General features: G+C 43.0%; 1 protein-coding gene across 2 annotated transcripts in view; it reads right to left on the reverse strand.

Moving 5' to 3' along the window:
- CEMIP2 (cell migration inducing hyaluronidase 2) overlaps window positions 1-26,015 on the reverse strand; it is a 218,879-nt gene that overhangs the window by 121,199 nt on the left and 71,665 nt on the right. For both annotated transcript variants that reach the window (XM_030193858.1, XM_030193859.1), the window contains exons 4-7: window positions 24,012-24,573; window positions 15,775-15,944; window positions 12,964-13,152; window positions 6,269-6,438 (exon numbers count right to left, since the gene is read on the reverse strand). In XM_030193858.1, the coding sequence (XP_030049718.1) occupies window positions 6,269-6,438; window positions 12,964-13,152; window positions 15,775-15,944; window positions 24,012-24,573 (1,091 nt within the window). The remainder of the gene's footprint in view (window positions 1-6,268; window positions 6,439-12,963; window positions 13,153-15,774; window positions 15,945-24,011; window positions 24,574-26,015) is intronic.

Below are 26,015 nucleotides of genomic sequence, written 5' to 3' on the forward strand. Positions count from 1 at the left end.
AAGTCACTTAACCCTCCATTGCCCCAGGTACAAATAAGTACCTGTATATAATATGTAAGCCGCATTGAGCCTGCCATGAGTGGGAAAGCGAGGGGTACAAATGTAACAAAAATAATAAAATAAAATAAATGTCCATAAGTCACTATTAAGACAGACTTGGGGAAAATCCACTGCTTTATTTATAGGATAAGCAGCATAAAATGTATTACATTGTTTTGAGATCTTGATGGGTATTTGTAACCTGGATTGGCCACTGTTGGAAACAGGATGCTGGGCTTGATGGACCTTCAGTCTGTCCCAGTATGGCAACACTTAAGTTCTTATTTTCTTATGTGGAGAACACCTCTCAATTTCAAACCCACCACCAGAATTATTCCAGACTCACTGATATGCTTCTGAAAATTAGTTTATTCTTTTCATTTCCAAATGCTTTAAGATTTACTTATTCTACAAGAAATTTAATTAAATGAAGCCTCTTCCAGACCTCTTTAAATATTAAGCTGAAATATAATTTGAGAAATAAGAACTTTAGGGGGAAGAGGTCATTTTAAAAAAAGGATTTCTCACACATAAAAGGTTGCTTAGAAAATCACTCCAGATGTAAAAGTACATGCAATAACAAGACAGCACACATACTTCTATGCACCCCAACAATAGCCATGTTTGGAGGAGGAGTATGGCTGGAAAATGGGCGGAGTCATGAAGCATACTGTTCAGACCAGCTCAAAAGTATTTGTGTAAAATTACCCATGAGAACTATGACGACACAGCTGTAAATATGTACGGGCAGTCCACCTTGGTTAATTTTCAAAATGGAGAAGTAGCCTACTGATTGCAGAAGAGGGCGGAGAAGCCAGGGCTCAAATCTCAATGATGCTCCTTGTGACCTTGGGCATGTCACTAAGGGGTCCTTTTACAAAGGTGTGCTGAAAAATGGCTTGTGGTAGTGTAGGTGTGGGTTTCAGGCTTACGCCGATCCATTTTTCAGTGTGCCTGTAAAAAATGACTCTTAAATTTTTGCGAAAAACAGACGTGCGGCAAAATGAAAATTGACGCGTGTCCATTTTGGGACTGAGACCTTACCGCCAGCCATTGACCTAGTGGTAAAGACTCTCATGGTAACCGCGCAGTAATTTTTCAGACGCACGTATCGGACGCATGCCAAAAATGAAATTACCTCAAGAGCCACGTGGGTAGTAGGGCGGTAACTCCATTTTGGCATACATTGGGCACGCATAGATGCTTACACGGCTTAGTAAAAGGGCCCCTAAACCTTCATCACCTTAGGCACAAGACTAGATTGTACGTCTTCAGTGGGAACTAAATCCCCCAATTCTTTTTTAAATAAAAATATACTCTCTCTCTCTGAAAATCAGTGTAAAGTTTATAGTCAAACTATCTGCGAACTTCACACCTGTGTGGACCATTACAAATTTATCCTGTGTGTTGGCAACACAGATACCTACAGAAATAAAGAAGCTCAGCCATGCACAGATTGGCTGAACATAACATTTCCATCCTTCCCAAACCCTGACTCACAAGCTACAGTACCAAGATGTTTTCAATGTGATTTTCAGCAATTAATTTCAAAATAATCCTTACAGGTCTGGTACACCTACTCTGCATCAGATCAGAAGACATGGACATGTAGCAGTTAGCTTAGCAGGGTTTAAAAAAGGTTTGGGTCATTTCTTAAAAGAAAAGTCTATAAGCCATTATTAAGATAGACTTGGGAAAGTCCACTGCTTATTTCCAGGATGAGCACCATAAAATCTGTTTTATTCTTTTGGGATCTTGATGGGTACTGGTGACCTGCTAAGCTAACCACTTTTACCACACTCTCTAGCAACAAATTCCAGAGTCTAATTACACGCCGAGTGAAGAAATATTTTCTCCAATTTGTTTGAAATTTACTACTTAGTAGCTTCATGCATGTCCCCTAGTCCCTGTATTTTTTGGAAAGAGTAAACAAGTGATTCATGTCTACCTGTTCAACTCCACTCAGTATTTTATAGACCTCTATTATATCTCCCCTTAGACTTCTCTTCTCCATGCTGAAGAGCCCTAGCCTTTTTAGCCTTTCCTCAGAGAAGTCGTCTCATCTCCTTTATCATTTTCGTCATTGTTCTTTGTACCTTTTCTAATTCTGCTATATCTTTTTTGATGTGTGGTGAACAAAACTGCACATAATATTCGAGGTGCAGTCACACTTAGTATAGATAGGACACCAAACACAAAGGTTATTAGAGAAAGGGGTGGGGGAACTGGGAAGGTAGAAAAGCACAAACACACCGATAAGGTGATCTCATAAGTCCAGTTTTCTTCCTTGAGGGGCCCTTTTACAAAGGTGCAATGAAAAATGGCCTGCAGTAGTCTAGACGCATATTTTGGGCACGAGCAGAATCATTTTTCAGCGCACCTGTAAAAAAATGCCTTTTTAAAATTTTTGCCAAAAATGAATGTGTGGCAAAATGAAAATTGCCGCGCATCCATTTTGGGTCTGAGACCTTACCACCAGCCATTGACCTAGTGGTAAAGTCTCACATGGTAACTGGGCGGTAATGACCTACGTGAGTCAAATTTTATCCTATCTCATATTTCAGGGAAGACCAGAAAGCTGGTGGGTGATGGTATTGGAGGAGTTAGGAGGTAACTAAATATTAAGATGGGATTTGGTAACTGAGTAAGCATGGAGAATAAAGAAAAGTGCTTAGAATCAAAAGAATCTGTTTGCTGTGTGTGTAATCTGCATAATGAAGCGGCACAGGAGGAGAAGACAATATATAGATTTGAAGGTTGCCAAGAAGTTGCGCTGGAAAACGTTTTACATTTCCAAAAGTGTAAAGCAGCCTTTAAAAACAGCAAACCTGGCCCATGATCCTGCCTGAAATGAGTTCCCTGCTTTAAGCAACAGTCATGTTATTAACTGCGAGTCTTCGAAACCCTTAATAAACTTTCATTTTAAGAACATCCTCCAGTTTCTGATATCCTTGGTCGCTCTCCCACTTTCTGTTCTCTGTTGTCTTTACCGTGGGGCGTTTGAGTTCTCCGCTTGCCAGCGGATTTTCTCTCACATTAACTGTGATACTACAATGTACTGTAAAAGCCCCTATCTCAAATCTCTACACTGGTTCCCAATGCTCTACTGAGCCAAGTTCAATACACCAGTACTGGTATTTAAGGCTCTCAAAAACTGTGAACTGCTCTACCTCAGTGGCTGTCTCACACTATATACGCCTTTCAGCACTCTGCTCTCTTTGCCAAAAGGCGTCCTCCTAGCTGTGCTTATAAGTATGTATGTATGTATATATATATATATATATATATATATATATAGTTTTAGACTCCTGAGGCAGGCATTTTTGCCGAAACACAATTCCGTTTCGAGTCTTCAAAGTGTATGAGTATATCGATCACCAATAAACATTATATCTAACAAACTTTTGTTCCTTGCTGTGTTTTCAAAAAGCAATCCCATCTCCCTACTTCTTTTGGACATTTAGATATTACTCTCGTAGGGATTCCTGTGTTCCTCCACCTTTTGGTGGTTTCTTTTACCGACACTTAAGACCTGTCACTCAACAGCTCCAGAGGGAAATCCTTCTCAGGAGTAGTTCCATGCATGTGGAAACGACTGCCACTTGACATCAGACTCTTTCCAAAAATACTAGGACTATGGGGCACGCAATGAAGCTACAAAGTAGTAAATTTAAAACAAATTGGAGAAAATATTTCTTTACTCAACATGTAATTAAACTCTGAAATCATTGCCAGAGAATACGGTAAATGCAGTTAGTTTAATGGGGTTTTAAAAAGGTTTGGAAAGCTTCTTAAAAGAAAAGTCCATAAACCATTATTAAGAAGGACTTGGGAAAATCCACTGCTTATTTCTGGGATAAGCAGCCTAAAATGTATTGTACTGTTTTGGGATCCTGCCAGGTACTTGTGACCTGGATTGGCCACTGTCGGAAACAGGATACTGGGCTTGATGGACCTTCAGTCTGTCCCAGTATGGCAACACTTATGTACATAGGTCACCCTTGCATATGACCCATTTCCCTTAGTCATTGAGAAACCTGCTAGGTTCATGCTTCATTTCCCCCAAGCATATGGTCTGACTATTGGTCATTTCCTCAGTTCCCCTAATCTTACAGGTATTCTCTCCAGAATTCTCCATCTTGGGTTCAACAGCAAGCTCCTTTGAGAAAGCATCCTCTTTTTCACTGAAGCAGCCAACATCCTCTGCAAAACAGGTCAGCTTCCTTTTACAAGACCCAATATCCTTCCTGCAACAAACTCTGCATTTATCCAGTCAGATGGGCATCCCTTTCCTACTGAAGTAACTTCCACCTTGGCAATAATTCAGAATCCATTTCACCAGTTGCAAAACTTCCACTCCTTCAGTCTAGCAGGCTAATCATCCAAGTGATCAGCATCCTTCTTCAAAGACTCACCCTGCTTGGGCAAAACTCTTTGTTTTCAACTACTCTACATGAAGTTATCCGATTCACTTACTTGCAAAAATCGGTTGGAAATTAAGAAAAGCTAGTCTTCCTTTGGATGCTGGCTTGGGGCTGGCTGTTTAAATGAAGCATGGATATATATTGAGAGATCAGCACACTCATCACTGCCAGAAACTCAGGCCCCTGTTTCTCAGCTACAAACCTGAGCAACTACTGAACAAGAAAATGCTTAAAGCAAAGCGTTGGGAGGAGGGTCAGAGTGGAGGAGTAGCCTAGTGGTTAGTGTGGTGGACTTTGGTCCTGGGGAACTGAGGAACTGAGTTTGATTCCCACTTCAGGCACAGGCAGCTCCTTGTGACTCTGGGCAAGTCACTTAACCCTCCATGGCCCCATGTAAGCCGCATTGAGCCTGCTATGAGTGGGAAAGTGCGGGGTACAAATGTAATAAAAATAAAATAAAAGATGTGAACCCCTTGATCCAAACAAGCATAAAATGAACTAAAGTCATCTCAGAACAAAATGCAGGGAACCTACAAGCAAGGTCATTAGCGATAATGGAACAGGGACTGTCGCTTATGTATCTGTAAAGAGCTGTATGCACCTCATGGAACTTAAGAAATAAGTTAATAACAGAAGTAAGAGGGTGGAACAATACTAGAACCTAAAATCCCATAAAGATCTTCTGAGGAACACAGGTGGTACCCACTGCTTTAAGGTTGCTGTTGAAAAAAAAAAAAAAAAAGACTCCAACAACCAGTAAGTTGTCCTTAATAAAAAAAACACCAAGCATTTTTATAGCACTAAGGTTGTACATAGTGCACAGTGGTGGTTAGTATGTCACGACAAGCTTGCCTGCCTTTATTTACTGCCGCCCTTCCTGTCAGTAGTGGAAGGCATACAGAACCAAGGTGACTCAAGGTGGTGAGAAACAATCTCTTGATCATCTTAGTGCTGTACCCCTTCCGCTCCTGAGGTTCGCTTGCGCTGTCATGTGGGACTATTGGTTTTCTCCTTGTTTTTACCCTTCCTGTCAGTGCCTGAGCCAATCACTGCGGTATTTTGCCGAAGAGCTGCAGCTCTACTGCGAGGCTTACTGCATCTCTCCCTGAGTAGGCATGGAGAATAATGAAATGTGCTTAAAAATCAAAAGAATCTGCTGTGTATGTAATCTGTATAATGCAAAGGAAAAAGACAGTATGGGACAGACTCTATAAATGTCACCGATAGATTTTGGCGCTCAACGCTATTCTATAAAGGGCGCACAGAAAGACGAACCCTATAGCATTGAGTAGAAACCTGATATAAATCCTGGCATACAAACTGGGCGTGGATCCCCGCTATTCTGTAACACTGCACGCATCTTATATGAATGCCCCTGACCCACCCATGCCCCTACCCCCTTCTGAGTTGGGCACGATCCATTTTAGGCACCCAGTACTACAGAGTAGCATGTAGCCAGTTTGGTGCCTAAATCACAATTAGTGCCAATTAAGTGCTGGTTAGCTTCAATAATTAAATCATTGGAGCCCATTAATTAATTATTTTGGACGCCGATCTAGAAGGTCTTTTACTAAAGCTTAACTCAATTTATTTGCAGCAGGGCCCATAGGAATAAAATGGGCCCTGCTGCAGATAACTCGAGCTAAGCTTTAGTAAAAGAACCCCCTAGTGGGTACCTGAGGCAACTGGAGATAAAGTGACTTGCCCAAAATCCCAACAAACTTTGTTTGTTCTCACAGTCCATAGCTCTAAGCACTTGACAGACCCTTTCAGTGAAAGGATAGCTATAATGAATCTTCTCAAACCTTAATGTGTCCTCCAAAGGTGTCGTAGTTGAAAAACTGGCACAAGTTGTCCCCGTAGCAGGATGCCTCCATCTCGCCTTGGATGAAGATGTTCCTGGTGAGATCTGCAACCTCGGCTCTCATGTCCACCCCCTCTACAATCTCGCCCATGTGAAGGAACTGAGGCTTTTCTGTTGCAAGGATCAAGGAAAAGAAAGATTAAGCACTCTGTTAAAAAGAAAAAGGCTTACACCATAAACTTAATCACATTTATATTCATCATGTGGATAATTTTCAAACATGGCAGAACAGCACAAGATCAAATAGAAGTGACCGTATATACATCCCGTTTATAAACAATTACATACAAAATAGAGAAAAGGGTAAAGATATGAAATCAAAATATATACATAAAGCTTGTCTTTCTCTGATTCACCAAAGCGGAGGTAAAAAGCAGCGTGCAGCCTTTACAACAGACACCGATGTTTATATAACAGATATTTGTCTCCTTTTTCTCACCAGATAATAGCGGAGACCACTAGACCCTGAGGCAGGTCACCGAAACGCTGGCCATCGTAGGTCATGGTCAAAGCTTCAGGTGATAGAAGGACCCGAACGAGAAGAAACAGCAGACAAGCTTAAACAAAAGCTAAGTAATCTGAGTGCTATATAAAAGATTACATTTTGAATTGACGAGTAGCATTAAGAACATCGAGATAAAACACATAAAGTGAAGAGGTTTTTGGCCGATGATGAAGCAGTCCAGCCCCCGAAGCTGAATATTGAGCTGGGGGCTTCTCGAGGCCTTTTCCTCTATAATACGTACAGTGCTCAAGCAATGAAAGTTTTAGCTTGAGAAACATATACTTTCATACATAGATTCTCCTATTCTTCTAGATATTAGAGTAGACTGGAAGGCCATATGGTCTTTACCTTCATTTTTCTACATTCCTATGTTTCTATTTACCCACACTGGAATGATGTTACGTGGGCATGCCTAAATGTTGACACACAGATGCTGAATGACACTAGTAGTCTATAACACAATTAGAATAATTTTTAAAATGCATTTAATTGGAATCTTGGTGCCCAGATGCTGTTATAAGATTAGCACTTGGTGCAATACATCTAGGCCCCTACTGGTGGTGCCCAGATCTAGAATTGTCCCCTATGTGTGATAAACGAACAGACTAGTAATCGTTAAGCTAAACATCCAAAAGAACAAAGGGACTGCTGTGCCAAAAAAAAAAAAAAAAAAGCTACAATGAAAGAGAAAAATATCCTGATGCAGCACTTTCAGGAATTCAGGTTCTTGGCATCATAAATGCTGCACTCGAAAGAGCAGCTCCTGCATGTCACAACATTAAAAAGTTCGAGAGTCTCAAACGTGTCAAATGCAGTTTCTGTTCAAGTATTAATCTGGCTCACAGCCCTACCACAGAGAGGAACAAAGCTCAGCGTGATAAGATCGGGGTGCAGCTGCTCTCCTAGATGGTAGAAAACAGGTTGGAAGGCAGCAAATTTTTACTTAACTTATGGAGAAACACACAGCTGAAGCTAATTTAGAAGCGGCAACGGGAACAGGAAGAAAGAGCAGCAGGATGGCATAGGGAAGGGCGGAGCATTGGGATTTCAGAAGTAGAAGAGCAGATGGGGCTGTATGTGATAGGAGGTGAGAGAGACCACAGGGTGATACTACTTGAGGATCTCAAGTTGATGAAACAATGTGCCACAGCATTGGCCAAAGTCAGAAGGACGATTGGCTGCACAAAGAGCAGTATAACCAGTAGCTTGATGGAGCCACAATCCATCGCAGCAAGGTGATAAGTGAACAAAGGCAGGATATAGGAAGCACAGCTTAGTGATAATGAAGGCCAAGAAATAGATGAGTTGGTATCAGGAGGTTGCAAGGCACTAGAAACCAGTCACAGGTTGGTTGTACCATCCAGCAAGGCCACAGGGACTTTGGAGGCTGAATGTCGCTGAATCAGTGGATAACTCTGAAAAGGCGATTTAAATGGCCAGAAGCCTCTCCTGGCCACTTAAATCACTTTGAACATCGACCAGTATAAATTTAGGCCTGCCATTCATTTGGCTAGATTAATGAGCATAATTTACGCGCCTACTGCTACAAATCAGTGATAAGCTCATATGTTGTTTTCACCACCCTAAATATGTCCATTGCCACCAAATTTTAAATGTCCCTATAGTTAAGATTTTAGTGAAATTTTAAGTATAAAAAAAGTTATACACTCAGCCCTGGTAGCCAGGAGAGGCCAGTGTATGTGAAGAGAAATGTACAAAATACACAGCAGGTTGAGAAAGAAGGTACAGAAGAGCTGAGGAACAGATGCAGAGAACAGACGTAAAAGAGAGGCTGGCAAGCATAAAAGGAAGTGACAAACAGAGTCTCATTATAATGAATTCACTCCCAAGTAACTGGGTACAACGGATACAAAGAATACTGTCAGCAGTGGAGAATTCCTCTCCCTATCATGCAGCAGCCCCTCTCCCTCTCTCCAGGCTCTGGATCACCCTTTACAAGGCTCTTAATATAAATCAGACAGGATCGTGGCCATTGAGATGTGAAATTTCAGTCATTGACAATTCTTTGCAGTGGTCTTATCACCATGAACTGGAACATAAAATTTTTATATACCATCTCTACCCATAGCTCTAAATGGTTCACAACAAACAGTGAAATGACTAGTTTTTACAAAGTACAATTTAAAAAAGGTGTTAGGAATGTATTCTGAAAACAAACAAGATGTTAGCAATTTACAAAAAAGCTAATTAGTTTCACTTCAAATATGAAAAAGGTAAAGAATTCCAGGAATTGTTATGAAAAGATTTTTATGCGATGAAGCCAAATGAATCAAAGAGGCTCTCCGAATCTCAATCTTGTTTAAATTAGGGCTGTACATTGATTAAAAATTTTAATTGCTCAATTAATCACGCTACCCAAATTAAAGAGTTGAAATACATTTAGCATGTACCCATAGTTGTTTACATTTTTTAATGGTTTCTACATCATTCAACAAATAACAGATTCTAGTTTCCTTAAAAATAAGTTCCCTCCTTAGAGGGGTAGTGGGGGGGGACTTGTTACTTAAAACAAAGTTTCGAAAAAGCTTTTGAAGTGTTCTGGCATTATATGTTGAAGGTTAAAAACGAATGTTATTGGTAGGTACTAAGCACCGATGGAGAGTGTTGTATGGCCTATGTAGCTTGGTGCTTCCCTTCTTCTTTATATTGAATATTTAACCTGTTAATAAAGACTTCATGCAAATAAAAAAAAGTTCCCTAAAGCCAAGTTATAGAACTGCCTCTCCCCCCCTCCCCCCTCTTATCCCCATTGCACAGAGTCACGTTCTGCTTCCCCCTCCCCCATGGCGCACGGTCACCTAGCACTGCTCCCCACCCCCATCACACTCTCACTTTGGGCCCAATGCACAAAAGTCCTCGTTATAAACCGTGTATGTTTAGATTCTCAGTAGAACTTACTGATTTGGAAATAGCTAGCGATGCTCAAAGGAAATTGCATGAAAATGAGCTTTCCCCAATTTCAGCAAACAGCTCAGTAGAGGAAGTGCCTAGCACATGCGCAGAACAGTTTCTCGGTGTCACTGTTCTGCGCATGTGCTAGGGCTGGTGTATTTTTTCCTTTCCCCTACAGTACTTGCTGGCTCCACTGTCCCCCTGTTTCCTTTCCCTTGCAGCGCTCTGGTGCTGGTTCCACCTTCCTCCTGCAGCTTACTTGGCTTCCATCTTCCCATTTCACATGGGAATCTCTGCCTTGCTGAAAGCCCCTCCAGCTGACATCATGGGGGCTTTCCCCAGCCGATTGGCTGTCTGCTCGTTTCTCCACCCCTAAGTTCTTCTCTGCTCTCAGACACTGTTTGCTATTGAAAAAAATGTCCTCTTTGCTGAAAGCCTCCCCCCCCCCCCCCCCCCACAGCTATTTCTGTGGCCCTCTAAACTGTTCTGTTCTCAGACAAGTTTTGTTATTGAAAAATGCAAGCAGGCTGTGCCTCTCAGAAGTTTCCCCTCAAACAACAGCTCAAGACCCAATGGAAAATTTTGAACGTTAAAGGTAGGCGCTCCTTTATGTGTAACACTCGGAATGCTCATTTCAGTACTAATGAGCTCTTTGTAATACATTTGCATAGGATTATGCTGCTACCCTGAACGGTAAAAACCACACAGAATCCCTTTGGGCATCAGACTATGAATAATGTGATCGGCAGACTGGCTAGAACCAATTTAAATCAGACGCTGCTAGCGTGGTAAGCTTTAAGCACCGTCCCCTTTGTTCTGTCCCTTCTCATTGTCAGCCAAAGGCAGCAGCTAAGCTGTTCACTCTCTTTCCCTCTCCCCTACAAGAGGAGGAGGAAGTGAACGGCTGCTTCCTCCTCCTGTACCCGCCTAGAGCCGACTGCCCATGTGAACTGTGGGGGCTTCTGTATAGTGAGCAGTCAACTCTAGGTGGGTACAGGAGGAGGAAGCAGTCGGCTGTGCAGTCCTTCACTTCCTCCACCTCTTGCGGTGCAATTTTAGCAGGGGAGAGGGAAAGTGACCAGCACAGCTGCTTGTGCCTGTGCCGAATTCCACCAGGGGAACAAAATCTTAGCAGAAGCTCTGTGGAGGTCAGTGGCAGCTCTAGCAACTCAAGAAAGGTGTCATCAGTGGCAGTGGTGGCTCTCAGTTGTTGGCAGGGGTGGTGAAGGCTTTGAGGTGTTGACAGCTCTGGGCAGTTAATGGCAGGAGATGCCCCTGCACGTCTCTCAGTCTGGTTTTACTTCCGGTGTGCCACCGGAAGTGAAAGCAGATGAAGTGCCACTGTTCAGTTAGGGAGAAACATAGGTGAATGAGAACGCATCTCCCACCATTAATCTCATTAAGGTAAAGGTTTTTAACCCAGTCCTCGGGGCACACCCAGCCAGTTGGGGTTTTCAGCATATCCCCATTGAATTCAATGTAGTCCCCACAATTGAGTAAAGCCTTTTTCCCAGTTTCATATAATTTATCACCAATTAGTAAATGTAACTCTTAAAGCATATCAAAATTCTTTATTAATTCTCAAATCATAATAATAATTTCCTTCCACTGATTTCAATGGAGATATTTTGAAAACTCAGACTAGCTGGGTGTGCCCCAAGGACTGGGTGGAAAACCATTAAGGGGTCCTTTTACTAAACCGCAGTAAAAAGTGGCCTGCGGGAGTGTAGGCGCGTGTACTGGGCGCAAGCCGGGCCGGTTTTTACCACATCTAAAAAAGGGACTTTTTTTTTTTCTTTAAAGGGACAGGAAGAGGGCATGCGGTAAAACAAACCAGCGCGCAACCAAAACCGGCCTGAGCCCTTAATACCACCCATTGATTTAGCGGTAAGGGTTCACACGCTACACGTGCGGTGACCAGTCAGTGCGCGCCAAGTGCTGACTCCCGCTGGAAAAAATATGCATGGAAGGAAATAAATAAATTATCCAGGCATTATGGGCATGCACCAAATCTGAAATTGCCACCAGGAGGGCATAGTCTCGTTTTGGCGCACGCTGCACATGCGTAGCACCTAACGCACCTTTGCAAAAGTGCCCCTAATTTTTTTTTTAAAACACCATTTAAAAGTTTAATACGTTAATAGCATTAAAAACACGCTTAAATGGGCAGCCCTAATTTAAATTGATTGAGCAACTAGAAACCAAAGTACTTCTCATCTTCAACATCATGATCACACAATGCAGACAACTTCCTTATAAAAGTTTAAAAGTTAAACATTAAATTTAAATTTTATCTGTGCCTCTACTGATACACAATGTTATGTCTGCAAGAAAGGTGCTGCTCAATTATATTTAGAACTGTACAATATAATCTTAGCTGCTGTATCTTGTAATAGTTGCAACCTTGACAGAGTTATAAACTTGTATAATCCAAGCTGCAAAGACATTTCCGCTCTCCCTCTACCACCATGTTTGGCTAAGAGGCATCCTGAATCTAACCCAAAGCTGTTCCCCTGCCCACTGGTATGTTCAAAACAGTGAGGCTGGCAAGGTTCATGTGAGGCAACAACAAAAAAAGGAGGGTCCAAAGTACAAAACAAAATCCAGACCAAAAAAAAATAAAAAGAAAAAGTACCAGGAGCCTTCACAAGCGGGACAAAATCTTTATTCACACTACAGATAATCCGTACTAAAAAAAACTTGTATCACGGACCAGACACAGGCCGTGTTTTGGCGCAAAACGCCTGCGTCAGGGGTTGTTGACTTTTGGTCGTCCTCTGACAATTGAATCCGAATGTGACCAAACTTTAGTCTAAGCAAAACCAAAACGTACAATTATCCTGCCAACCGTGGACAGGATCGTGGCTTCTGTCAGAAATGCACAAGAAGCCATGATCCTGTGCAGAGCTGGTGGGATAATTGTACGTTTGGTTTTGTTTGGACTAAAGTTTGGTCACATTTCAGTTCAGTTGTCAGTGGACGACCCACGGCCTATGTCGGGTCCATGATACAAGTTTTTTTATATGGAATATCTGTAGTGTGGATAAAACTTTTGTCCTGCTTGTGAAGGCTCCTGATACATTTTTTTGTCAAGGTTCATGTGAGGTCACTGCCTGGTATCGCCAGCCCCTGCCAAAGCCAGAAGCACACTACTGGGTTATGCACAATCATCACCCTTTCAGTTCTCATCACCCTCAGGCTGACGAGCTGCATCCTACCTCGCACTTTGATCTGATACTTGCTGCACTCTGGGCAAGGAAGGAGTGTGAATTCTTCTGCTTGGAACATGGAGTAGTCTGTGCTAGCAACCACAATCTGGTCTCCTGGGTTCCAGCTGCTGACATCATCCAGTACATCCAACACCACGCCGTCTATTGCCTCTACCTGGAAAACCGAATGCGGGACACCTAGTACAAAGATGTACAAAGAGGAAAGGAAAAGAATTGATTACTGCAAAGTAGAAAATGCAAAACCGCACATACCACTTCCATCTGGACAAAAATAAGATTTACATGAGGCTGTACTGTGATTCCCAGCTCACATCCGCTAAGTACTCTTGTGACAATCCCCCTTCCACATACCCTACAATAAAACACATGGTTCCAGTGCTTATTGTGGCAGATGGACATTGGGCAAGTCACCAACACATGGTATCAGCCATAAAAAGAAAACATCTCCAGCTTTATAATCAATTTCCACTTTGCAATAACTGAAAATGATAGAAAATGTTTTGGGATTTCTAGTCCACTTTTCCAAATGATGTTCATGAACTTTATGGAACTATTAGGATTCAGGTAGGATTCTGCACCAAAGAGTTTACAGTCTAAGAGGGTATCCCAAGCCAATGGATAATAAAAGTGACTTACCTAAGGTGACAGAGTCGACACCTCTAGTGTTCTGCCATATCAAGAGCTGCAGAGACCTATAATGGCTCTGCTAAATCATTGAATTTTAACTTGTAAATACCCCCACAGTTTCTGAAGCAAGTGGAGAGCTCTCCTGCCCAGTGAGGTAGACACCTCTTGTAGGGAAACTGTGCTGGTATAAAACCCAGCCCAGTCTGATTTTTTTGTCTTTGGCTCCTGCTTCCCCAGCCACTGTACCACACATTTAGGGGAAGAGGACCTCTGGCTAACAGAGCCACTGCACATGAAGAGGCAGGCAGTGAGCAGCAGTGTCACACCAGGATTAAGGAGAGAGATATAAAAGGCAATTAAGAGCCAGCCTTGAGTAGCAGGAGAGAACCAGAAGAAAGTTCTGGGTTCTACCAAGTCTAAGGGATCAAGTTCTACAGAGAAGTTCCCCTCTGGGGAAGGAGAAATCTAAAGATGGCAAAACTGCAAAAGGACTTCTATCTGAAGCCTCCAGCAAGGGAGAGAATCCTAGAAAGAAAGAAAAAAAATAGACTGTATGTGAAGAGTCTAACTTGTTACTCAACTCAGGCTGAAGTAGTGCAAGAGATATAAACAGTTATCTCGTTTGCTTGAGACTCCAATGTTTAAGTAAACCCTTTTGTGGCCTGGATTATGCTACTGTGTGCAACCTCCCAATATAAACTGGTCCCAGCCCTGACCCACCAACAAGTGTCTGTTTATGCTTTCCAAAAATACTAGGACTGGGGGGCATGCGATGAAGCTACAAAGCAGTAAATTTAAAACGAATCGGAGAAAATTTTTCTTCACTCAACGTGTAATTAAACTCTGGAATTCGTTGCCAGAGAATGTGGTAAAGGCGGTTAGCTTAGCAGAGTTTTAAAAAGGTTTGGATGGCTTCCTAAAAGGGAAAGTTCACAGAACATTATTAAATTGGACTTGGGGAAAATCCACTATTTCTGGGATAAGCAGTATAAAATGTTTAGTATTTTTGTGGGGATCTTGCCAGGTATTTGTGACCTGGATTGGCCACTGTTGGAAACAGGATGCTGGGCTTGATGGACCCTTGGTCTGTCCCAGTATGACAATACTTATGTAAACCTGATGATCACTTAACCAACATAACCAGCCTGATACTTATCCAGGCAAAATAGGAGTCTCACACACACACACAAACAGGAAAACAGTACAGCGTCATAGTGAAAAAAATGGGAGGCCCAGGTTAAGGGCACTAACATCTGAAAATACTGCAAAAAGATTTGATACACACACACATATATATATATATCAAATCTGAAGACAGTGGAGCTTCATATCACTACACCTACTGCACATGCACACATAGCCAAGCAAATGAAGAGGTGAGCGGCAGCAGTAGGTACAGGATCGAGACAGGAAAAGAGCGTAATCTTTCGCCTACGTTTCCCAGATTTGTTTTGAAAAGCCCTCTTACACCACATTTCTCACAGGGTCTTCGGCAGCACTATGGGGAACAGGGCTGCTGGACTCAGGCCTGCATGTGCTACTAAGGTGACATGCTGGGATGTGATTTTAATGCACTGCCACCGTGCTCTCTTTACACACAAATCTAGTATTAAAAATGCACAACAGCCTTCATTAACTTCAGCCGCAGGGCTCCAAACTTTGCCAGGAAACGGTCCGCCAACTAGATACAAGAAGCTCATAAATGCAGAACGGCAAAGGCAACAATCAACTTCACATGCAATGTCGAGGCCTAGAAATCACAAAATGTCAATTATCTAATAACAAAACACAAAAAGATAGCAAAAATTCAACCTAAAATATCAAAAAGTCTGTATTTTCTATAACGTACCAATGCATGTTAGTTTTTTTCTTTTTTTTTTTACAGGGTACTAACAACTTTAAATAAATGAAATCTCAACTGCCCCAGGAGACACTAAACAATAATCACCCTGAAATGGGCTACTATCACAGGTTCCCGTTGGCCAACTTCAGGATGATTACTGTTTCCTGGGGAAGTTGAGGTTTCATTTATTTAAAGTTGTTAGTTTTTGGGGTTTTTTTTACAGGACACTAACATCCATTGGTACATTATAACAAATGCTGATTATTTTTTATATTATCTGTCTAATACAATTTTGCTATCAAAGTTAATGCCATTTCTTATTCTCTTACCATTATTCCATTCGCTATACGCTCTGACAATAAACTTTTCACCATCCACTGTGTAGAAATCTCTCTCAGCGATTGCCTTTCCGCCAGTGCTGTGATTTTCATAGTCTCTGACCGATTCGCTAGATGAGGAATTTCCACCACTGATAACACCAACAAAAGCCCAGGACTGTCTATGGAAAGAAAGAGGGAAACATTAACAAACTGACCTGAACAACAGGAAAGACCTCCCTCACTGTCTCAAAACAGCTCATCTGATGTTCTGCTCTGATCTCCGGTTATAATTTTTTATTTTTGTTACATTTGTACCCCGCGAACGTAATACATTGATATGAAAAGCCCAATGCATAAACTCTTCATCCTGTCTTTTCCACTGAATAGATTTTGAACGAGAATGGATACAGACTTATCTAAATAGCTGTTTACAGGGCTGACAACCTCTGAAGAGCATATGAGGGACTCCTGTGTTAAACCCAAAATTATAATCAGAAACACACAGTCTTGGCCAATAAAATAAAGTAAATCACACTGGCTCTGGTGCATTGAGCCATTCAGTAGCATCATCTGGAGAGGTCTAAGCTGTCCAACGGTCATCCCGAAAAGCTTTAAGTGTAGCCGGGTACTTCCTTCTCCAGTAAACCATACCATGTCACACCAAACAAATTATCTATTGCATGCTACAAACACCCTCATCAGGACAGGAGCTCACCAGACCCTACCCACAGTCCTAAAATTTCTATTTTGACTTGTCCCACTAGCCATTCTTGACACAAAATTGCCCATATCTTCTCCACTGTCAACTAATGCTGCAATGCCAACCCAAGTCTAAGTATTAAGCTTCACCCTGTTCTATGGTTTTATTGCTTATTGTTATGATGTTATATTGTATAATGTTACGATGTAAGCCGCTTTGAACCAAACATGTTTTGGATAATACAGGGTACAAAAATAAATACATAAATGAAAGAGCAAGATGAAGTGAACAGAAAAAGCAAGAAAAGAGAGGGCAAAACCTGAATTCCCAAAACAGAGTGCAAGAGCGATCTACTAGTTAGAGCTGTGGACTGAGAACCAGGGAAGCCAAGGTTCAAATTCCACTGAAGTCTTGTGACCTTGAACGAGTCACTTAACCCTCTATTGTGTCAGGTACAACACATATGAACTTTGCTAGGGATCTACCCTACTGTATCTGATTGTGTAACATGTTTGAGCTCAGATTTGGGAAGCCCAGCAATAAAATCCAGCAAGCACACATATTTGATTTCTCACCCCATAGCCTTGCCGGGGTGGATGGGTGGATGTTTAAGAATTCAAAAGATACCACACGCTCTGAAAAATAAGCGTTCCTTGCGCTATTCTTTTGAATCTAACAAAATCCCAAGGTGATCTTTAATAAGACTACAGAAAAATACCTGCGAGCAAGGTATTCAGGGATACAATTAGTAACCTGCAAAAAATCCTTCATAATTGCAATAAAATGAAGCCATTTAATTGCATGCAGACACCATACAAAAGCAAATTATAAACAGGTTGTTATAAGGAAAAAGTGTGTTTGTAGGCCTGATGCTACAAGTAAATGGAGACAAGCTCCAACCTGTTACCTTAGGTTTAATCTCCACACACCGTAGAAACCCTTATAAGTTCTTAACTGTGTGTTAACAGTAAACAAATGTGAGCAAAAATATATGAACTATCCATTTAGCTTTGTGTACAATCCACATCGGAGAAAAAGAGCTAATAACCCATACATACAGACTATTTGACTTTGGCCAGGGAGGGCTGCTTTGCAAAGACTCTCTGATGAAAATCTTCATATAGCTTTCAGTTATAAAGACATGAATATGCGGGCCAATATTCAAACAGAGTTTACACATTCACCAGCTATCCCTTATATGGGCAGTATCTGGCTGAAAATCTATCTAAAATGGCCGAATACTATCCACCTAGTGATGGGGTAAAGGGAGAGCAGAGGAAGGATGGAACATGAAATTATCTGGACCGCAGAGGGGGCAGCAGTGACCACATGAGACGTATGTTCATCACTAGCTTTGGCGGTTTATTTTGACTGACGGCGTTCTACAGGAGCCTCTGCATTTTCCTTGGTGGGGAATTGTACACTTAACTAAAAATCTGCTCCTACGGAGCTCCCCACATTGATATTAAACAGACCCCTGAGGTAGGCGTTGTGTACCCCGAAACACGGCCCGTGCCGGGTCTTATCTAAATAAAGGACTTCCTGTTGTCTTAGTCTTGAAGGCCCAGTTGTGCTTCTTTTCTGTTCACCAACTATACAGAATGAGTAAAATGCTACTTATTCTACTCGCCACTACTGCTGAATGCACAAATTTTTAGGGGGAAAGAAAAAAAAAAAACACCTTACAGGTGCGCAGCACCTGGTAAACAGAGCAGGCTGCGGGTTTTGACATGAAGACAAATAAGTTATATTATTCTCTCTCTCCAACACCAGGAAACCATGAACTTAGCAATAAAACCAACCACCTGGCACACATTTTACACAGTCATGACTTGCTCTGGATCATGACGTCAACCAGATCCAAGAAATCATTCCCACTATAAGGCAAGTCTATAAAAGGAGTGCATTTAATATTTAGGTGCCAAGAAGGTGCTGTGGCACCTATGTTCCTTACAGAATACTAGTGCAGCAGGGCAAAAATGTACAGATATTATAAGCACGACCACTTACGCCAGCCACAGAGTCTATGTAAATGCTTGCACCTGAATTTTAAAAATAAAAAATAAATAATGCACAGAAAATTATAGTAGTCTGTAATTTACAGCTGTTAACTGTGTGCCCCCTCCCCTGCAGACTCCACCCATACTTCACCGGTCTTAAAAGTACAACGCCAGCGCATTTAGGCACCACTGTAGACAATTTTAGCATTTACATATACATATATGTGCACACAAGCCTTCTGGTCAATAATGGAGTGGCGGAGTGGGATAATGGTTAGTGCAGCAGACTCTGATCCCAGCATCCTGGGTTCGATTCCCACTGCAGCTCCTTGTGACTCTGGGCAAGCCACCTAACCCTCCATTGCCTCAGTACCTGCTTATAACTGGACTGTAAGCTACATTGAACCAGAACTCTGTTTGGGATAATGCAGAATATGAATGTCATAATAAATAAACAATCCTCAACATCATCTCCCAAGCTTCAAATGCTACTCGTGGAGTACAAAAAATCCTGAAAGGGAAAAGGCCTCAGTACCCTCATCTCCACCCACTGCTCAAGCTTATAGGGTGAAAAGGACTTTACCAGGGTAATCTCATCACAGGCATTTTAAAAAAAAAAACCCTTTTAAAACAATTTTTAAAAGTCCACTTGCATATAATTTCTGGATAAGTATTTAAATGTAACCAACCGCACCCCCCCCCCCCCAAAAAAAAAAAAAAACCAAACAAGAAAGAGTGACAACTTAACATTAAAAAAAAAACCCCGTGCTTATCCACTTTCATAAATCACACCAATTGTGGTCAAAGTTTTACTATAAAGTCGTCTCAAGGCATGACCAAATTTCAGCGTTCCTCAAGCACAACTATTTTCCATGTCACTTGTATTCTTGGCACCTAAATATTGAAGCTCTCCTTAAAGAATTAGAGCACTGCTCCTTTCTTCACTGCAGCACACTTTAAGTGGGATACAGCAATGCGGTGCTCACCAGCGGCACAACGGAACATCAAAAAGGTGCCACAAGCATGGGCGCTGCATATGGCTGACCCCATTTACCATTTGCAGACACACACATCAAAGCAAAAAATGGGATTTGCTTTAATTCTATTTTTATGTCCTTTAAGATCTTTTAAAGTAGCAGTTCCAAGGTCAGTTTTTCACTTCTTATTTATTCACTTAGGGGCAGGGGCGTAGCTACATGCGGCCACGGGGGCATAGGCCCCCGTAGATTTGGCCCTGCCCTCCCCCGCCGCCAACTCCTTCGACCCCCTACCCCCACTGCCAACCCTCCCCTGCTGCCGTTGGGTACCTTTGTTGACCCCCACCAGCCGAAGTCCTCTTCTCCGGCGCGGCCAAGTTGCTGATCTGCAAGGGCAGGCTTCTGTTTCTGTGAGTCTGACGTCCTGCACGTACAAACAGATGTACATGCAGGACGTCAGACTCGCAGAAACAGAAGCCTGCCCTTGCAGATCAGCAACGTGGCAGAGCCAGAGAAGAGGACTTCGGCTGGCGGGGGTTGGGCACCCCCGTCAGCAAAGGTACCCGACGGTGGGGGAGGGTTGGCACTGGGGGGGGGGGGGGGTCAAGGGTGGTGGTGGCGGCGGGGAGGTCAAAAAACGCAGGGGGGGTAAAATGGCAGGGGGGGTCGGCGGTGCCGGGGGGGGGGGGTTAAAATGTGCCCCCTCACCTCGAGCTCTGGACCCCCCTCCCGCTGAAGTCTGGCTACACCCCTGCTTAGGGGGGTATGTTTACTAAGGTGCGTTAGCGTTTTTAACGTGCCTGTAAATTCAAGGTGAGTTGAACACTAAACGCGTATACATTTCTATGGGTGCATTAGTGTTTAATGCGCGTAAACCATTTGCACACATTAAAAACGCTAAATGTGCCCAAAGCGCCGCTTAGTAAACATAGGCGTAATTTATTAATTACATTTGTATCCCGCATTTTCCCGCCCATTGGTAGGTTCAGTGTGGCTTTCATTGCCATTTGTTGTCGAACATGGTTACAATTTGAATAAAAAAGTGAGAGATTGTGTAGGATTCATAGCAGTTTGAGAAGAGCAGGGTAGAATTTGGGTAGGTTTATGAGAACAGCATGTATCTTGGTAATGACTGGGTAATGGAAAAAAAAATGACAAAAAGCCAAAAAGACAACTCATAGTGCCTTCTTTTTTTATGTACATTCTGGCATTCTCGCATTGCCAAACTTTCTTAAGCTTATGATTACACCCTTAACTTGGGTGCCTCGGAGAACAGGGAAGTGACAAAATACAACTTGTTTCCCCTAATTTGAGGCTGCACAGGAGGTCCTGGAGAATAGCTACTCAGTAAGACTGGCATATATAAAAGTCCTCACTGTTTAAAAGCTGGATCAGAGGCTGAACAGTAGCAAATGGGCAATAATAAGACTATAATGAAGCATTCTGGGCCGGCCCTGTTCCATGCCATGCATCAGTCTCCTCATTTCCCTATATATGTGAAACTGACTATCCATTCCTAGAAATCCAAAATGGCTCTGGCGATGTCAGTTCCCCTAGAAAAAGGTGCAGGTTCAGGCTGTGATGTCAATGTAATCTAAGGAAAAGAAATCCAAAACCCACACCCACTCTTCATTCCTACACTGTCTTGATTGCATGCACTTATTCACCCCAGCTCCATAGGAACCAATGAGGAAAACACCATTACTCACATATGTGCAAAAACGCTATGTATGGTAAACATTATCATCTGTGAGGTTTGGGAAGGTAGCAGCTATCACATGCTGCAGCCCATAACACGCAACTGAATGCAAATCTTCTCTTCTACCATTACTGTATTTTATAAAGAGCTGAGCAAAATGAGAGGCAAGAATGACCAGACCAGTTGAGAAGTAGGAGCACGGTGAAAACAGTGGAACACCAGTACGGAAAAAAAAACAAACAAAACAAAACAATGTTTATTGATCAACAAAAGCATCCTTTATGAACGGCTAACCTCTAGAGTCACAGCTGTCATTTTAAAGCGGAAGTCACTAAGGGCAACAGCGAGTGGAGCTCGTTCCTGCCCCAAAGACCTGCTTGACTACCGGGCAGTGATGTGCTGGTAAATGTTTAACAGGCTCTCTCCCTGGTCCCCCTCTGCGCCCCCGCCCCCACCACGTCCCCCTCTGTACCCCCCCCCCAAATTGCAGAGCTGGCTATGGCCGAGGAGAGAGCCTGGGGGGGGGGGGGGGGGCAATGCATTCCTCCAGGAAAAAAAATTAAATGATCCCAGGTTCCAATCTAATTCATGTTTAATGTGCGATAAAATGCCATAAATTAATATAAACTTTTAATGTTGAGCACCTGATTCTCAAAGTGAACATATTCCAAATACTATAATGAAAATAAAATGATTTTTTTTCTACCTTTGTTGTCTGGTGACTGTTTTTCTGATCATGCTGGCCCAGTATCCGATTCTGCTGCTATCTGTCCTCTTAACTCCGTTTCCAGGGCTTCCTTTCCATTTATTTCTTTCCTTTCCTCCTCTCTGCTTCATTTCTAGTCCTCAGCTTCTGCCTATTTTCTTCATCCATGTGCAGTTTTTCTCCTCTCTTCCTTTTCCCTCATCTCCTTCCTCACTCTTCTCTTCCCTCCATCCATGTCCAGCATTTCTTCTCTGTCCCCTGCCCTGCATGCACCCATGTCCAGCAGTGACCCTCCTCTCTCCTGCCCTGAATGCACCCATGTCCAGCAGTGACCCTCCTTTCCCCTGTCCTCTACCCACCCATGTCCAGCAGTGACCCTCCTCTCCCCTGCCCTGCATGCACCCATGTCCAGCGACCCCCTCCATCCACCCATGCCCAGCAGCGACTCCTTTCCCCCCTGCCACCCCCTCCCGAGTTGTTTGGCGAATTCTCCTCAATCCCCCCCTCCCGATCCAGTCCCTCACCGACCGCTCTTTCTTCAAATTCTTCGGGACAGGCAGTATTGCCTACCCGCTTCCAGCGCTGACTGCCCGCGCTGCCGATTCGTGCTTCAAAATGGCCACCGAGACTTCAGCAGAAGTCTTGCGAGGCCGCCTCTGGAAGTCTCGGCAGCCATTTTTAAAGTGCGAACCGGCAGCGGGAGACAGTCAGTGCTGGAAGCGGGCAGGCAAGACTGCCTGCCCCGAAGAATTCGAAGAACAAGCGGTCGGTGAGGGAGGGAGGGAGGAGAGCCAGAGCCGGCTCGCTGTTTTCAACAACCGGCTCACAAGCAGGAAGAAAATTTAACAACCGGCTCTTGCAAGCCGGCTCCAGCACACCACTGCTACCGGGGACCTTAAGGTAGGCCTGGGGAGGCTAACTTACACATGGGAGAGGGGGAATTTGTATAATACTGTCAGGGTCTCAAGGTAGGTGGAGGAGGGAAAATCTGAATTGATCCATGTATGCAGGTACCAGCTGACCCACATAAGTGTCTTATGAAGGTCCCAGCTGAATATCAGCCAGGACCCACAAAAAGCCAGGTTGCAAACTCTTGGCTGGTCAGCCCCAGATGGCCCGGCACTGAATATCTGTGGTTAAATTAGCCGGTCAGCTTTAAAAAAAAAAAAAAAAAAAACACTGACTGCCGCTGACTGAATACTGACCACAGTATAATTAGGATAAAGGCCTTGAGAAGGCATATAGCAGTGTATCTAGTTTGACAAACCCTTAGGGGCAGGACTGGAGGAGAGCCTGATAATAGCGAGTAAAGAAAGTATTTGCCTCCTGTATGCTCTCAATACCTTTTAAAGGGTTCATTCCAAATAAATTTCAAGTGCTTCAAAACTCCATGAAGAACACTGAAACACCCCATTTTATAAACAGCCTGATATTCTGCTCTTATTTACCTCATGAAGGCCCAAACCTCCAAAGGTTAAGTGAGCCCTGAGCCCACCATCCATAACTAACAGTGAACATAGACATCAGTTATAGTGCTACATTTTAACTCAAACACCTCCAGCCCCATGTAGAAATCTGTGAAATAAGTTAGACTGGCAGGAATAAAAAAAATGGTAGAAATAAAAAATGGTAGAACTGTGGACCAACCAACAGAGTTTAGGGGAATGAAGACAGAGGCAACTAACAGACATTTGACTATGTTTGAGGAACTTATCTAAGGCTACGTCGGAAACAGAGCTATAGCACATTATTTCCCTTTTAAATAAAAAAATATCACAAGTTCACTTTTTCATTTTACATATATCACAGTTGCCTCGTTATTTAAAGAGGATCATTACATTTATTTTGAGAAGCCGTAAGATGATCCTGCTTATGATTAAATTTAGACTGTTGACTTCCAATGATATTTGTCAAGAGTTAACTTTGGGTAACTTCAACCGAGAGCCTCCTTCGGAATAAAAACCTGCCAAGATGTTTGTTGTTAATAGTCTCATGTTACATTCTGTCAAAAAGCATCATAATAATAATTTAGTGAATGAACTGAGAATGCACCTTCACCAGAGCATTTTTTAGTGCTTGGAATCAGTCCACATTAGTTTCTTACATGCTCATATTTTGTTATTTGAAAAGGGAGAGATACTTCTTTTTGGCTGGGGTGAGTTACCTGTAACTTAATCCTTTGACAAGTCTACTGCCTAGAAGATTCTGAATAGTCCGCCTGGTTTCATCCAACAGACTCTTGGCAGCCGAGTCTCCCACTGCAATAGCAACAATGCGACCAGGATCCTGAGCTTTTAAAAACTCCTGTAATCTCCTGCTTTCATCTGCATATTCATGGGTATCAAACCTTTCTGCTTCCAATACATGTGCGGTGTCTTGGTCAATCACTCTCACATTTAGTCCCCTGCTAAAATTCTTTTGAAATGAGTAAGAACCAGAGGAAAGCCCTGAGGAATGTAGCGTCCTTGTCAACAAAGTCCATGAGGCCTTCTGAGCTCCATGCAATTCCAGTATTCCACCAGCAGCCACACCAATGAACTTTTTGCCAAACTTTGGCACACTGTCACCTTTATCCGATCTGCCATATAAAGTGATAGTTGCTTTGGATTTGTAGCGACATTTTTCTGCTCCAATATGAAGCGCTCCACCATCCTTTATCAGGATATAACGAGTTCTCAAAGTAATATTTCTAGATCCCTTTGCATCATCTGCAAAAACAAGCTGCCCTGTAGGAAAGAGAGAGTATGTCAAAGATATATCTTGGTAGTGTAATGCTCAAGCTCAATGACAAGAATCGATTAAAATGTTGTTCAGCTTAGGCGCCAATTAACATCTTGGCTTGGACTAGGCCTAGTTAGCACTTGGGATAGTTGGCCTCCATGGTGCCCCGGGTATTTCAGAGGATGGTATTGGCTCAGAGGTAGGTACAGTTCATACTCAGCAATTTACCACGTAACCAAAACCATATAAAGCTCCCGGTCCTTGAAGTCCACTAACAGGTTAGGTTTTCAGGACATCCCTGATACGCACAAAAGATTTGCATACAATGGAGGTAGTAGGCATGCAAATCTCTCTCATACATATTCACTAGGGATAGTTTGAAAACTTGACCTGTTGGCAGCCCTGAAGGACTGGGAGTGAAGACCAACAGGCATATTTTCAAAGCACTTAGCCTCCCAAAGTTCCATAGAAACCTATGGAACTTAGCCTCCCAAAGTGCTTTGAAAATATGCCTACAAGGGTGTAAGGTGTTAAGAGCGAACTCTGACAACAGTGAAGGTTCTGACCTTTGGAGAACATTTCACATTACAGGTCATCTCCACACCACCACTGAACCTTTTAAAGGTCCAAGTTCTATGAATATTAGCCCTGGTTTTATGGCCCATTTCATTTCAACCTTCCCCCCCCCCCCTCCCAATAACTATTTTTCCCCACACACAAAACCAGTAATTCCTTAGTCCTGTACAGGTTGAATAACAATGGGAAAACCACCCTACACAGCGCCAGTGTTCTAATGCACCATGATCCCATCTGTCTCGTTTTTTTTCTTCAGATTGTTACTGAATTTAAAAACCGCTAAGATGACGGTGTACCAAGCACATTCCAATAAGACATCAGGTCACAGAGCAACCTAAAAGAAAGAAAAAGAAAAACTGCCCAACACACCCACACTCTCCATAACTAACAACAGACCACCAGAGAGGATCAATGTAATACAGCTGCTATTTTTTTCTCCAAAACTGAATTGCAACTTACCTCCTCTGACCCAGGTCTCATCATGGCTCTTTTCCCCCAACGTATCACCACATTTCAGGACTACCACAACTGCTCAATACTTGAAGAAAGGGGCGCAGCTAGACCTTAACGTCTGGGGGGGGGGGGGGGGTCCAAAGCCCAAAGTGTGTGGAGGGGGCACAGTTTGGCCCGCCTCCCTGCCACAACCCCCAGCCCACTGCAACCCCACACACCTTGGCTGGCAGGGGGTCCCCAACCCCCGCCAGCTGAAGCTTTTCTTCAGCGCTGTTTCTCTGCATACTGCCTGCCCTGCTTCCTCTCATGTCACGTGCATACTCTGTTTTAGTGAAACTGAGCTTGCCCGCCACGTGAGAGGAAGCAGGGCAGGCAATGCGCAGAGAACAGCACTGGAGAAAGGCTTCAGCTGGTGGGG

This window comes from Microcaecilia unicolor, chromosome 2 (genome assembly GCF_901765095.1).
Source record: "Microcaecilia unicolor chromosome 2, aMicUni1.1, whole genome shotgun sequence".
In the NCBI taxonomy this organism is placed as follows: Eukaryota; Metazoa; Chordata; class Amphibia; order Gymnophiona; family Siphonopidae; genus Microcaecilia; species Microcaecilia unicolor.